Source organism: Lonchura striata, chromosome 1A, assembly GCF_050655825.1.
Source record: "Lonchura striata isolate lonStrDom1 chromosome 1A, ASM5065582v1, whole genome shotgun sequence".
In the NCBI taxonomy this organism is placed as follows: Eukaryota; Metazoa; Chordata; class Aves; order Passeriformes; family Estrildidae; genus Lonchura; species Lonchura striata.
The window spans coordinates 76,551,045-76,566,186 of NC_140741.1; the positions used below are offsets into that span (position 1 = coordinate 76,551,045).

The 15,142-nt window shown below is 43.5% G+C and overlaps 1 protein-coding gene across 4 annotated transcripts in view; it reads right to left on the minus strand.

The window, feature by feature from the left end:
• The window catches only part of GOLGB1 (golgin B1), a 36,645-nt gene that overhangs the window by 3,092 nt on the left and 18,411 nt on the right, over positions 1–15,142 (minus strand). For all 4 annotated transcript variants that reach the window (XM_021546973.4, XM_021546974.4, XM_021546975.4 and 1 more), the window contains 8 exons: positions 9,562–14,510; positions 6,829–8,779; positions 5,571–5,749; positions 4,186–4,351; positions 2,946–3,077; positions 1,392–1,550; positions 1,183–1,280; positions 401–535 (listed from right to left, as the gene is read on the minus strand). In XM_021546973.4, the coding sequence (XP_021402648.3) occupies positions 401–535; positions 1,183–1,280; positions 1,392–1,550; positions 2,946–3,077; positions 4,186–4,351; positions 5,571–5,749; positions 6,829–8,779; positions 9,562–14,510 (7,769 nt within the window). The remainder of the gene's footprint in view (positions 1–400; positions 536–1,182; positions 1,281–1,391; positions 1,551–2,945; positions 3,078–4,185; positions 4,352–5,570; positions 5,750–6,828; positions 8,780–9,561; positions 14,511–15,142) is intronic.

Here is a 15,142-nt window from a genome sequence, read left to right on the forward strand (position 1 = left end):
AAGCATGAGAACTCCTCTTCAACCTGCACCCAATTCTCAGTCTCCAAATTATATTTTCCAGTAGTTAATTTAACTAATCAAGAAAGTTGGTATCTAATTTCTAGACAGAGCTTGTCTTAATGTCTAATCATTTATCTCATCCTATCTGCCTACAATTGAAGGAACAGTTGCCCAGGGAGGTTGTGAAGTCTACCTCTGGGTCTAGGCTGAACAGGGGGCTGGGCCAGATGGTCTTTGGAGGCCCCTCAACCTCAACCTTTCTGTGATTCTGTGACAGACATGGTAGTTGTCTCTGTGCCCAGTGCCACTTGCCAGAAGGATGTGATGAAGTGCATATGAAAAACAGAGCTAGAACCAACACACTTCTGTGGTGAGTGTGTGTTTGCTCAAGCTGCCTCACCTCCTGATCTGATCCTGTGCTGCAAAAAGCGCCTCCTCTGCAGCAAGACGACGGTCCTGTTCTTCCTCCAGCTGCTCCTCCAAATACTTCATATCCTGCTTTGTGCTGCTATGTAAATGTTCTGTTTCAGACAACCTGTCAGAAAATAACAAAGCATATGCTAATAAAAGCCCATCATGGACCACTGTGTTTCTATTCTATTCACTAATGCAGTGTGTGAACAGACTCAAATTACCTCCCAGCTCACACAGGAGACTTAATCATCTTTACTATATATAAACTATTTGGAAAACATGAGAGAAGATAAATCTCTTGAAGCTTGTCTCACATCAGGAAGGAGTTCCTTGCCTCTGTCACCATGGCTCCACCTTCTGAAAATTATTTTGAAAGGGTTTGAGGAATCTTGGTTTCAGAAGGTTACAAGGAATCCTGTGCTACATCTCAATTCCAGACACACTCTCAGGCTACAACCTTGAGACCAGGACCATTGATGTACTTCAGCAGCTACTGAGGATGCAGCCTACCAGATCTAAGATGCTGGTTTGGCTGGCATTGCCGCTGTATGTTATCCTTGTGGTTTTTTTTGAAGCTCTAATCCAAAGAGATAACTACTGACAGCTAATAAGTGCATACGACAGTTCCTCCAAGTCCACAAGATCCTAATGTGGGACTGAGTTTTCCCAACACACTGATGGCAGAGTAAAAGCATCAGGCTCATCACTAGCCTCAAGGCCTCCATCAGGACCAACATCCCAACCCCTGTTTTCTCAGACTTTCTCTACCTCAGCTGCAGCTCCTGCAGTTCAGGTGTGTAAGTGCCTCTCTGCGCCTCATTCTTTTCTTGGGGTGCTCCTGGAGCAGCATCTGTTGCAAACAGCTCCTGAAAGAACACAGGAATGTACTGCAAACTGCACTGAATGGAGAGGACATACATCCACTACAATGCTGGACAGTTTACAGAGCCACTTGAAGTGAGCTTTTCCCCCCTTACCATGCTCTTGTCTGCAGCCTGCAGCTCCTGGAGCTGCCTCTCGAGCACGAGGCAGCGGCTCAGGACCTCACTGTAGTGCTGATGGCTCTCACAGGTGCTCCGACTGCTCCCTCGGAGCTGGAGGGAGAGGGCATTTTTCTCTTCATAGACCTGTGATAGCTGAGCAGAGAACACAACCAGCAAGCAAAGAAATTGATTTTGTGAAAGCAAAATTGTTCTCTGTCTTGCTGAAGGTAAGAATTCTCTTGAGAACACATAACTGCCACATTACCCATCGCTAATATCAAAAGACCAGTAACAATCTCCAAGAGCAGCTTGTGGCAAAGGTTTCTGCAACAGGAGTCTCGAAACATCAAAGAGATGTACAGAATACTACATGTCCAAAACAAGATTTCTAAAGTGCTGATATTGACCTAACCTTTCAGAAATATCATCAGTAAATTATTATTTTATATTCTCACTTTGTCCTTGAACACAGCTCTCTTTCTGAAGATTGATAATTCTGGGTCATCCATTTCAGTGTGTGAATTGACTGATTGTGGTTCTGCACTGAAATGCAGGAAGTGTTTCAAGCTGAAGTGAAGATGACAAGCTTGCCTTCCCAAGGAGGGACTTCCTTCAGCAGTCCAGAAAGCAGGAGGCTAGAAAGTGCTAGACATGGAACCTGTAAACAACTCTATTCATATGGTCTTGCTTTCTGGTCCCTTTGTCTGGCCTTCATCTCCCCCATCCAGCTTCTTTCCCCTACTGTCCCCTCCATCTGTCTCATCCCCTCCCCTCCCCTCCCCTCCCCTCCCCTCCCCTCCCCTCCCCTCCCCTCCTCTCCTCTCCTCTCCTCTCCTCTCCTCTCCTCTCCTCTCCTCTCCTCTCCTCTCCTCTCCTCTCCTCTCCTCTCCTCTCCTCTCCTCTCCTCTCCTCTCCTCTCCTCTCCTCTCCTCTCCTCTCCTCTCCTCTCCTCTCCTCTCCTCTCCTCTCCTCTCCTCTCCTCTCCTCTCCTCTCCTCTCCTCTCCTCTCCTCTCCTCTCCTCTCCTCTCCTCTCCTCTCCTCTCCTCTCCTCTCCTCTCCTCTCCTCTCCTCTCCTCTTCTGTCACCTTTTTTCCTCCCCTGCCTTCTTCCCTCCTCCTTTCTCCCTCTGGTCACCTGGGAGAAAGGGCACTAAATGGCAGTGGCAGAAAAGGTGCTGGTTCAGACCCTGTCACTGAGCCTGCTGGATGGGATCTGCCTGGGGCCTGGATATCCTTCTGGTCCATACAGAACAGCTGTCCCACTCATGGGTTCTCTCTGCACTGCTCTGGCTCTCACAGCTGCTGAGGGAGAGCAGTGTGGGATATGGAAGATGGGCTCTGCTGCTGTGCCAGCCACATTCAGCAGTGGCAAATCCATCACTGTGGTTCTAACACTGCTTTTCTGAGAGATGTACTTCTGATTTTGTGTTACTTCATTCAACACCTGCAAGGACAGATTAACCCCTGTTTCCTAAGCCCTATTCCAGCCAAACCCTCCCCACATTCCTTGTCCCTGACTGCAAGCAAATATAAGACATGTATCAGTACCTTGCTGTTTAACTGCTGAATTCTGAGCTCCTTCTGGTGCAGTTCTTTCAGACTGTCATTTAGCTGGGCCTGGAGGTGTTTCATCTCTGCTTCTAGGCTTGAAAAGTCATCTTTCAGGACTTCTGGAGAAAGCTGCCAAGGAAAGAACAATGAAAAATATACTGCATGTGTGACAACTCACTCTTGTGTTTCTCCTCTGTTTTCAGTATTCCATGGTCAAATTTAACATTATTCCTAGACCTGGAACTTGATCTGCTCAGAGAAAAGAGAAAATGGGGAATAAACAGAAATATCCTAAAAGCCATCTGAAAATACAAACAGTCAGGAAAGATCACCAGACTTGCACATATGATGGGTCCTACTCAAAAGTTGTCTTAGAGCTGTTTGCAACACAGGAAGAAAAACAAAAAAGGCACATGAATAAGAAAAAACAAACAAAAACTTAAAGCAATGTCCACACTGCTCTAATCAACAAAGACCAGAGGGCCAGCTCTGAAGAATCCCCCTGGAAAGCATCACATGAACATTGTTCAAGCTTTTTCTTTGCATGTATGCATGGGTGTATCAAGGGGATAATGGAGATTTGCTACCCCATCCACTGACATAAACCACTGGGACACTGCAGACACGGCTGGGACAATTCTGTCTTGGCTCTGATGCACTGCACTGTGCATGCAGCCTTCCCTAGACAAGCAAAATACCAAACACATTCCACTCCACTTTTAGGACGGTATACAGGGGGAGTAAGAGAGAAAGTGCAGTATTCAAGCCTCAGCATATCTGGGCTTGAACCAGGATTGCAGATACCTGTTACAGTAAAAACAGCAAGAAAAATTCAATAGAAAACTTAAAAATTAAGATCTGAAATTAAAATGAGAACTAAGGCAGAAAATCTTAGATTCAAAGACAGTGCAAGAGGGCAATTCCAAACCAGCCAGAATACACACCTGAGAAGTTTCATGCCACTACAAAGGACCCAAGGTGCCTCGGAAGCCCTGTCTCTTTTACCGTCTCTCTCTTGAAACACTGGAAACCAGGACTTAATGAAGAGCACTTAAGGGTATGCCATAATTTCTACAACTTGCAGTGATGCAAGTTAGACTGTTGGTATTATTGTTGGAGGCCTCACAACCACATCCCATGCTACTGTCTGCAGGAGCTGGATACAGGTAACACATGCTCTTATGGCCGAGTTTCAAGCTTCACATTTCCAGTAAAGAATCTGTATCTTTCCACCCACCTTGCTTTGGTGCTGTTCCTCTACGGTTTGAAACTTGCTGAAGGGCAGCCTCATTTCCTGTGTGATCCTTTGTAAATGACTCAGCTGCTTGTCCTTCTCTGCAATGGCCATCAGGTACTGCTCCTTCATGCTGCTGCTCTGCTTTTCCCAGGTGGTCTTCTCCTGTCTGCCCAGCATAAACAAGGGAAGTTATCAGTATCACTTATGATGACCAGGTGCCCAGCTAAGAATGAACCAAGGGTGGTTCAATCATCACTTCATGCTAGACACAAAGTTTTATAACCAAGCCAAAACAAACAAACAAAAAAAACCACTTAAGTACAGGAACCTTAAAAGCGGTTTAAGGAAGTTTTCTGTATTTGGTTGAACCCTTTGGATTGTTCCATGCTGTCCTAGGGTGACTTTTTCATACTTTGTGTGCCTGGACATTGTTTTGATCTCACTGTAGAGAGTTTTGTCAAAGAAATCACTGGCAATGCCACTTTTCCCCATAATAATTTCTCTGCAGGTCATATGTGCACCAGACCCACAGTACTGACCACACCGCACCAACCCGAGGCCATCACTTCATGTATAGTGTAAAAGCTGCACAGGAAATAAACCTCCTGTTCTTTTGTCAGGATAAATAAAATTTGTAAGATGCTTCAAACTTTACAAGATCTGAAGTGTTAATTTGAGGGTCAGATTGGGAGTAGGGAGAGGGAGAGAACTACAGGTTTTTATATCACTCTGGACAAAGATAAGCCATAGACCTTTCCACAAAGAAAATCCTACCCTTTTCATTCAAGCCTCAGGCATTCTTAAATGGATCTCTGAAATATCTGAAAGCATTTCTGCTTGTTTACAGAACAGAGCATATTTGTCTGACTAGTTTTAGTCCAGTTGGATAAGACAATTTTACTAGACTTGAATTACAGAGTTAAAAAAAAACCAAACTAGAAGACACAGAGCAAGTGAAATAAGACTAATCCATACAAAAGTAGTATGCTCTAAACTATGATATCAGTGGGATAATAAAGGGTGTTCAGCAGCAACCTGAAATGGAGAGTACTGTGATCATATACATAAGTTCCAATACAAGAAACAGCCTCAGTTTCCTCTCCAACAGATGATACTGACCACCACTGGATGAAGGAAATAAAAACAAAAACGTCATTGATCTATTTCACACAGGCATTGACCTGCAAGATGCTGGGCTGTAATTCTGAGGCAGAAACTGGACAAGGGAAATACATGTCCTCTCCTGGCCAGGGCAGAGTGCTCAGTGTCACTTGGCACAGTCCAGGCTGAGGCTCTCAGCATTCCCTCCGCCTCTGCCCACAACTGCTCTTTGAGAGAAACAAACACATTTGCAACCTCGCCGAGGCAGGGAGCAGACAGCTCACCTGAGCTGCTGGAGCTCCTGCTGGTACACAACTCCTTCCTGCCTCAGCTGTTCTTGTAGACGAAGCTGTTTGTCTGCCTCTTGCTCCCATTGCTGCAGCTGTGCCTTTAAGCAAGAATTCTCAGCAGCTTCCACCCCGACCAGGATGTATTGTTGCTGCAGATTCTCCAGCTCTCTTACCTGGAATTAAAGAGAAACATCATTGTGTGACAGCTGAACAAACATCAGGTTTATTACTTAGAACTGTTTAAGAGCATTTCTTATGTGGAGGGAGAAAAGGTCACATGACTGACTCTGGAGACAGGAGAGTGCTCAATGAGTGGCAGTGGGACCTGACTGTCAAAGTCTGTCTTCTGACCAGCAACAAGAACTCTGGAACTTGCTGGGCTGCACTGTGGGAGACTATACAAACACAGACACATCCAGTTTGCAGGCAAGGATGTCAAAAGGAATCTGCAAGGTCTTGTATGAGCCTTGAAAGTCAGCTGCCAAGAGGAAGAGGAAACTCAAGCCTTCGTTCTAGTCTCTTTTAGAAATCTAAGGCAAATCAAATGAGCTGACACAGATGGGAACTATGCAGGTTAACAGGGACCTTATTTCAATGATTTCATATTTTAAACCAAGCTAACAGAGAAACCACCCTGGGAAGTTAACAACGGAATCACAGCCTCCATGCCAGAGAAAATAATACAGATGGCCCATACTGAATCAATGGGGTCTGATGGAGCATGCCCACAAATGCTAAGGTCGCTGGGAGGCAACTCCATTACCTTTGAAAGGTCATGGTGACCCAAGAGGTTCCTGAAGACTGGAAGAAAGCAAATATCATCCCTACCTACAAGAAGGGCAAGAAAGAAGAATTGTGAACCTGCAGTCTGGTCAGCCTCATCTCCATCCCTGGGAAAGCGAGGGAGAAACTAATTCTGGAAACCGTTTCCAGATACATGAAAAATCAGGTTGGCCAGAGAAGCTGTGGAATATTTACTAATTCAAAATCCAACAGGGCATTGTACAGAGCAACCTATTCCAGAATCCTTGTTTGTGCAGGGGGGCTGGACTAGCAGATCTCCAGAAGACCCTTTGAATCTCAACTATTCCCTTTGAATCAACACTATCTTCATGTGATTCCATGAAGATGCATCCTGATCTATGCATCACATTGCAATTACCATACCTAAGCATGCTGAATTTTAAGACTTGAAGATCCAAACCTCCTGCAGTGCTTAAAGTAAGAGCAGGAAGAGAGAACATGGACTTACTACTCTGTCTCTGTCACTCTGCAAGGAGGCCAGTGCCTTCTTCAGACTCTGCACTTCCGAAGCAGTGGTGGAAATGCTCCCTTCCGCTCGCTGTTTCACTTCTTCAATCTTATGCGTTTTGTCCAATTCATTCAGCAGACGGTCTCGGTCATTCTGTAGGCTTGCCATAGCCTTGGAGAAAGATTTGACTTGGTTGGAAGAGCCTTCCAATTCCAAAGACAAGTGGAGAAGCTCATCATCTTTAGCTCTGAGTTGCTGATTAAGTTTCTCAATCTGGGCCAAAAGACCTCTTTCATCAATAGCCTTCTGCAGTTCTGTCAGCTCAGACCTCACCATATCTCGGTCCCTGACAGTGGAACATTGTTCCTCTTGTAGCTGAGCCATCTGTGTCTGAAGATTCTGCACTAGACTCTTTTGTTCCTCCAAGTCTGCAGAATATTTCTGTTTCAAAATATGAAGCTCTTCATTGGCCTGGTCTCGGCTATCCTGAAGAGAGCTCATGGACCTCCCAAAAGACTGAATTTGAGCTCTGAGATCTTTGTTTTCATCTGTGACTTCAAGCAATTTCTGTTCCATTTCCATCAAGTCCCGTGCCAACTCTGCTACTCTCTCCTCAGCTGTCTCGGTTTCATTCCTCATTATCCCTGCATCATGATGCAGGTGCTTCAATTCCTTCCGAAGCCTGTCCTCAGCCTCTCCCACTCTCTTGGCTGCATCCCTCTGAACACCTTCTAGCTCCCCCTCAAGTTCTCTTAATCTTTTCTGGGAGAGGGAAAGCTCGTGACTCAGTTGTTGTACCTCTTTCTCTCGAGCCTTCAGTTCTGCTTGACACTCCACAATGGGACTCCCCTCATGTAATGCTGCCATTTCACTCTGCACCTGTGACAGAGAGGACATAAGAGTTTCAATCTCTTGAGACATACTGACTTTATCCTCTCTTAAGGCTTCCATGCACTTCCTGAGATCATCCTGAGTATGCTCAGACTCTTTCAGCTGTTTTTCTATGATTGCCTTCTCATTTTCCAGAGTTTGGATCCGCTGAAGCTGTATTTCGAGAAGTTGCTTCTGTTGGGAGTCTTTTATTGAAATCACTTGATTAAGGTCCTCTCTGTACCGCACCAACTCTGCATTCAGCTTGGCATTCTCAGAATTGAGGTCATCCATCTGGCTATGGAAACTTCTCATTTCTTCCTTGAGCTTGTTGTTTTCAGCAGCAGCCTCTTGAATTACCTCGTCTTTTTCCAGGATTATAACAAGATGGCGTTCCTCAAGCTGCTTGTAGTCCCTCAGAATGCGGTCTCGGTCGTCCTGCAGAGATGACATGGATTTGGTGAAGGAGTCCAGCTGTGCCTTCTGCTGCTTACTTTCTTCTCTGCTTATCTTCATCTTTTCAGTGAGATGATCGAGTTTGTCAAGAAACTTGTTCTTCTCATTTTCCAAGGCTTTTTTATCATCTTCCTCCTTACTTAGCCTACACTCCAACTCTTTAATCTCTTCAGAATGTTGCTGCTGTAATTCAGCTAGAGCAGCCATCACTGCTTCTTCTTTGGCAGACAGCAAACTCATGATCTTTTGATCTTTGGCACTGGTTTCTTCATGCAGCTTATTTGTTAAGTCCTTCGAAGCTTGCAGGTCAGCTTCAAGCTGCTCACAGCTGAGTTTAAAATTCTGGATACTCATCTCTTGTTGCTTGACCACAGTCCCCAGCTCTTCCCTGGCCAGCTCACATTTGGTGAAGGAATTCTGTAAGTCAGCAAGCTGGTTTCTTAGGCTGCTGATTTCTGACTCCAGTTCCTGCTGTTCACTCTGAGACTTGCTGTACAGTTCCTGAGACCCCTCAAGCTGAGTCAAAAGCTCTTTTTTTTCCTCCTGCAACATTTCACATGTCTTTTGATGATGCTGAATCTCCTTCCTGCAGTCAGCCTTCCAGTTTTTCTTGTTGCATTCCAGCCTGAAAAGAGAAAAGATTAAGTTGGTCAAAAATCCATAAAGTATCTCAGTATCTAAACCCACACCAACTCTGTTCTTATTCTAATTTAGAAAAGCCACAGGATTTGTTTTACTTACAGAAAGCAAGCTGGAAACATCTCTCAATTTAAAATTCAAGATATCTTTTAAAGTTATGACTGTACTACTGCCTTAAAGAGGTGGTGGCAGGGAATATATTCTTTTAAAGTTGTTCATGTCAATACTAAAAAAAGTGTTCACTTAAACATTGAATGTTATCACCTTTCTGTTGTTACATTACTTCTCTCATCCATTGTAGCTAGCAATAAAAACATCCCCATGCCATCCCACAATGAAATTGCTGTTCTGATACCTCTGATATCCATTTAATACTTCATCATACAAAGATACAGTATATATATATAAAACAACTTCACTCGTATAAGAATGGTTTGGTTTTAAATTTTGGAAATACACAGATGTATACACATTTTGATAGGTTTCCATAGCTCCATCTTCCCCTTAAAATTTATTTTGGGACTAAACTAGAATTACGTATCCCAATGCTCTCTTGACTTCTCAGTGCAAAAGAAACTCTTTAATTAATCTGAAATTTGATATACTCTGGAGAGTAATCAGATGGTGAGTGCTTCTCACAGAGAACAGATTTAACACAGTATTCTAAGGATGTGAAGAAGGTCTGTTCTAGAGTGATCACCCCATGTCCTTGTGCAGGTAACAAAGTAACCTTTTCCTGATAAACCTCCCCTGACACAGCTTTTTTACCTGGCTATATGAGTCTGGAGTTCTTCCACACGCATGGTCATGTGTTTCACCTGGTCCTGTAGCACAATACAAGCTTCCTCTTTCAAACGTATTTCTTCTTCCTTCTTTTGAATAGTTTCAGTGAATTTCTTCTCCCATGTTTTTGATTCATCTATCACTCTATCCCTATCATCCTGAAGGGAAGACATGCTCCTGGTGAAGGCTGCAAGCTGGGCTAGTGCTTTGTTTAGATTGCCTTCCAGTTGCTTGGCTTCTTGATCCTTTGTCTTCAAGGAGTCTTGCAGATCACCAACTATTGTCTCCATATGGTCTTTCTCCCTCTGCAATGTTGCCAGCTTTTCTTCCATGTTTTTGATCTCCTTTGAGTGCTTGTCTTCTTCCTGTTCCAGTCTTCTCTCAAAGTCCTCGTCCTTTTTCTTCATTTGAATTTTAATTTTCTCTTTGTGTGCTTGCAACTCTTCTTTCACCTTGATACTCTCAGCTAGAACCCTTGCTGCCTCACTCTGAGTGTCATCCAACACTACTCTGCAGTGAGCAAGCTCTGCCTGGGCTTTCTTGGTGTCTTCAACTGCTTTAGCTGAAATTTCTTTGGCTGCTTCCACCTCTTTCTGAGTCTCACTCTGCAGAAATTCCAGAGCTTTAACTGTTCTTTCTAAACTACTGTTCTTTTCCTGGCTTTTGATACAGTCCTTCTGCAGCTGCTTAATCTCCTGCTGTTTCTGTTTCAGCAGTTCTTGAAGCTCCTTTATGTGTGTGCTGCTTTCTCCTCTCCAATTGTATTTTAGCTTTTCTACAAATTCCTTTTGCTTTTCTGAACTTGCTTCACTTTTCTCCTTTGCCATCTGACTTTTCTCCTCCTCCAGTTTGTGCATCATTCTCTGCAAACTCTGAAGTTCATGTTTCAGTTGATCATTTTTGATTTGGAAGTCTGCTGCATCTTGCTGATAGTTTCCAATACTTCCATTAAGTTCTGCCAGCTGATTCATGAGCCTTTCTTCCAAGTCATCCTTTTCAGCCTCTAGAGCATCCTTCAGTGCTGTCATTCTGACCAGGTCATCTCTGGCTTCTTGGACCATTTGCTCCATCTTTGCTACTGTAGCCTGCAGATCATTCACTTCAAGGACTTTCTCTCCCATTTGGTGCTCTAAAGCCCTTTTCTCACTATCTAAAGTCTCAACACACCTGCTGATGTCACCCAGCTGTTGCTCTGAAGCCCTTCTATTATCTTCCATCTCTGTGATTCGCCTGGTGAGCTCAGCTATTTGCTGTCTGTAGAGACCAGGATCCTCACAAGATCTATCCCTTCCAAATGCCTCTTGTTCCAGCTCTGCAGCAGGGAGCTCTGGTTGAAAAGTGACGTCCACTTGATTTTCAGACTCTTCTGTTGGTGGTGGTGTGGCAACTGCCTCAGTTTGTTCCCCTGCTGTCTGCTGGGCAACACACCTGTCTACAAGTTCTCTGCTTTCCTTCAGCTTAGATTCTGTTACCTGCAAAAGGCACTTCAAGTCTACAATCTCTTGATTAAGAGACTCCTTTTCAGCCATTACTGTCTCAAGCTGAGTAGAAAGAGACTGGCACTCCCTCCTAGAGCACTCCAGATCTTCTTTCAGGCTAGTGTTTGTAAAGCTGTCTCCAGTCCTGTGTAGCTCTCCATCTGTAAAATGCATCTCTGCTCTAAGCTTCTCATTCTCCTCCTCTAGTTCCAGGATCTTTTGATGCTTTGATTTTGCAAATTTCCTCATTTTCTCCTTCATTTCATCAATTTCCTGTCCAGCTTCCTGTAGCTGCTTATCTGTTTCCTGTTTTTTTGCTTCAGCCCCTTTTAGCTGAACGAAAATTTCCTGCTTTTCCTGCCTAACAGTTTCCAACACACGCTGAATTCGCTCAGCCTCATTACTCACATTCTCATAGGACAGCAGCAGAGTTTCATATTCTCCCTGAAGCTCCTTGTATTTCTCCTGCCACTCAGAACTCTCAGTGGCTTGAAAGCTCTTCAATGATTCCACATCCTTCTCCAGCTCCTCCTTCTCTAGAACAACTCTGTCCAGAGTAAGTGTAAGGTTTTTACAGCATCCATCAAGATTCTGATTTTCTCTAAGTAGTTTATCAATTTCTGCAGTAAGTTTTTCTCGCTCTTCAGCAAGGCATGCTAATTTTTCTGTTAAGGTATCAGTTTCTTTAACATGGCCACATATTTGGCTTTCCATATTTGTCAGCCTGACAGAAAGATTGTCAATAGTAGTTTTAGCATTAGCTAGCTCTTCTTTTAGAGATTTGCTCTCCCTTAGTGCCTCTTTTCTAGAGATAAGTGCTGCTTGCAACTTTCTCTGCATTTGATTTTTCTGCTTAGCTGCTTCTGCATTGTCTTCTTGCTTCTCCTGAATTTCAAGCATCTCCGTTTGTAGTCGCTTGCTTTGCTCCTCATGCACCTGAGCCTGAGCTCCTAACTGACTACACAGCCTTTGGACTGATTCCTCTTTTTCCAGCAACTGTGCCTGCACATTATTGAGAGTGTCACTTTTCTCCTTTAACTGCTGGTTAAGAAATTCAATTTCATCATCCTTTTGATGCATAAGTATTTTCAAGTCTTCCAGACTGGCCACTCCAGAAACTCTTCCTTGATTCTCCTCCAATTCTGTCTGAAGACTTGCTCCCTTAGCTTTAGCTTGGTCAGAGGTTCTCTTCAGCCCTTCTATCTCTATAAACAACTGTGCTATGTGCTGCTGCAAATCAAAGATTAATTCTGATTTGTGAGCAAGCTCCTTTTGCATATGGCTGACATTACATTCCAATTGCTCTTTCTCTGTCTGCAATTTGTCAAGGTTTTTTTTCCACTCTTCCTCAGAAATATCTGCAACCTGTAAAAGCTTGTTATTCGTTGTATCTTCTGCTTCCACGTATGAAGAATCCAACATAGTTTGACTCCCAAAAACACTCTCTGCTGATCTTTTCTGCTCTTGGAGCTGTCTGAGCTGAGCCTGGATGCTGTCCTTCTCTTTGCTTTGCTGATCAAATTGTTCTTGCAGGATGTTGTAATCGTCTTTTTGCTGTTTTAGTTGTTCTCTGTGATGCCTGTCTTTTTCTTGAGCCTTTTTTATAGTGTCTTTGCGAGATATGAGAGCTTCTTGAAGTTTTTTTTGAAGTTGTTCTTTTTCTTGTTCAAGAACTGAGATCCTTTCTCTAAGAGCAGACTTTTGTTCTTCTTCCAGATTTGTACCTGCTGAACTATTCTTCTCATTTTCTTCATCATCTTCTGGGCTTTCATTGGTTTGAGTTACTTTGTCAGGAATTGTCTGATGCTCCATGATTTCATCTTTAACTGAAGCAGTGTTTGCCTTATCTTGCAAGCTTTGCCTCATTTCCTCAATCACTGCCTGCAGTTGTGCTTCAATAGTTTCTTTTTCCTTCCGGATGCTCTGCAACTCAGATTCCTTTTCAGAAAGCAGCTGACTCAGATAGTCCTCACGGGGATGGTTTTCAAGACCCATTTCTTTGCTCATGATGCTTCTCACATCTTCCTCCCCTGTAGATGCCTGAGCCACTGAGGTTTCTGATTTTTGTTCTCTACTCAGTTGCTCTAATTCATTCTCCAATCTGGTTACCTTCTTCAGAAGCTCCTTCCTGTTCACAAGTACTGCTTGCAGTTTCCGCTTTACTTGCTCATTTTCTTTTCTCAGAAGTTCAACTTGATTTACTAATTCCTCATTTTCTTTACTCACTGCTTCTGTCTCATTCTGCTGCTTGGATACCCCACACTTCAGACATGTATCTTTTGTTGCTACGTTCTGTTCTTTTTCTTCCTGAGCTTTAAATAACAGACTAGTCTGCTCCTTAAGACTCTTCAGCTCATTTCCTAGAGAAAATTTCTCTTCATTCAGCAGGACCATTTTCTCAGACATGCTGACACTGATCTCTGCCATCTGTCGATCCTTTTCCAGCAAGGCTTGTTGCAGGCTCTCTATAAACTTGGTGTGCTCAGCAACAAGCTGTTCCAGGCTTGCTGCCTCGCGTCCCTTTAAGGTTAACTTGTGGGAAAGCTCTTCCATCTCTGCTGTATTCTTCCTCAAAAGTTGTCCTAGATCAAGTACTTCACATTCCTTTGTCTCAACCTGACTTCTCAGATCCTTTAGTTGCATGTCCTGGTCAGAAAGCTGAAGTTGTGCTTCATCCAAGTCCTTCTGCAAAGCTTCAATTTTTATATCCTTGGATTTAAATTCATTTTTAAGGCTCTGGATTTGCTCTCTTAGAAGCCTGCTTTGACTGTCTGACAGTCTCTGCTTTTCTGAAAGAGCTAGCTCTTCTGCCAGTTGATTCACTTGCTCCTTCAGTTCTGTTATGGTAGAAAGTTCTTTGGCCTGACACAAGAGCTGATCTTGTTCTTCAGTCAAAACACAAAACGTACTGTCAGGATCCTCTCCTTTTTTCTTGTATTCCTCAGCCAACTCGTTTAGCCTATTTATTTCTGCACATTTTTCTTCTAGTTCTTTCCTAAAGGATTCTTCTGATTTCTGCAGAATTATTTGCAGTTCTGTAATTTGGTTTTGTAACTTGATCATATCTTGAGACTGAGATGTGCCAGGGCTTCCCTGAGGTTCTTCTTGGAAGCCGATTCCATTTTCCTGAAGAAATCCAATTTGCTGCATTTCTGTTTCTCTCAGTAAGGAAACACTCTGTGAATCTGAAGTCTTCTGCTCCTCCCTCTCCAGACACTGTATCTGTGAATTCTCTTCCAGCTGGTTACCTTCTGTTTGGCTGCCTGTAGAAGTTTGGCCACTAGGGCCCTTGAGCTGGCTTTTCAGAAAAGTTATTTCTTCTTGGGCTTCTTTCAGTTCCAGCAGCAAAACAGACAGCTCTTTCTGTTTCTCTGCAGCAATATAGTCTAGAATTCCAGGTGGACAACTTTCCTCAGTAAATTGCTTGCTTCTATTGGTAAAGCCATCTGTTCTTGCCTAAAAGAAAATAGTAGGCATCATTTTTCCTTTGAGTCTTGTGAAAGGGCCATTTCTGGAAGTATCTGCTTTCCACATTTTGTAGCATTTGTAGCTGTCTCAAGCTGGCTTCTGCAATAAACAAGAAGCCTTGCTAATAACAGGGGGACTCTGTCTTGGCAGTGGGGGGTGGACTAGGTGACCTCCAGATGTCCTTGCCATGCCCAACTATTTTGTGATTCTGTGACTTCCCAGGTCACTTTTGCTAAGTTTCATTTTCTGAAGTTGTAGCATGAGAGATTCTGGCTTCAGAATTGTAACAACAACTTCATATTCCCTTTTTTCCCTTTCTCTCCTGATTGCAAGATAGTATGACTCGGAACTGTTTAAGTTCTCCTGTGATTCTAAGCCCTCTAGTGTACTTAACCAGTCACAATTTCATGGCATCCTATTCATAGCCTCAGAATAAGGAGGTTTTGTCCCCTATTCAATCTCTCCATTTAACATGGCAAAGAAGCAAGATAGAACCCATTCTTTCAATCTGTGTCCATGCCCAAAGTGAAAGCACTAGACAAAGCACCTGGAACAAAGTGCTTTCTCCAAATAACTATCTTTAGGTTTCTTCCCATCCCCTAAAACAGATTACAAAAGAA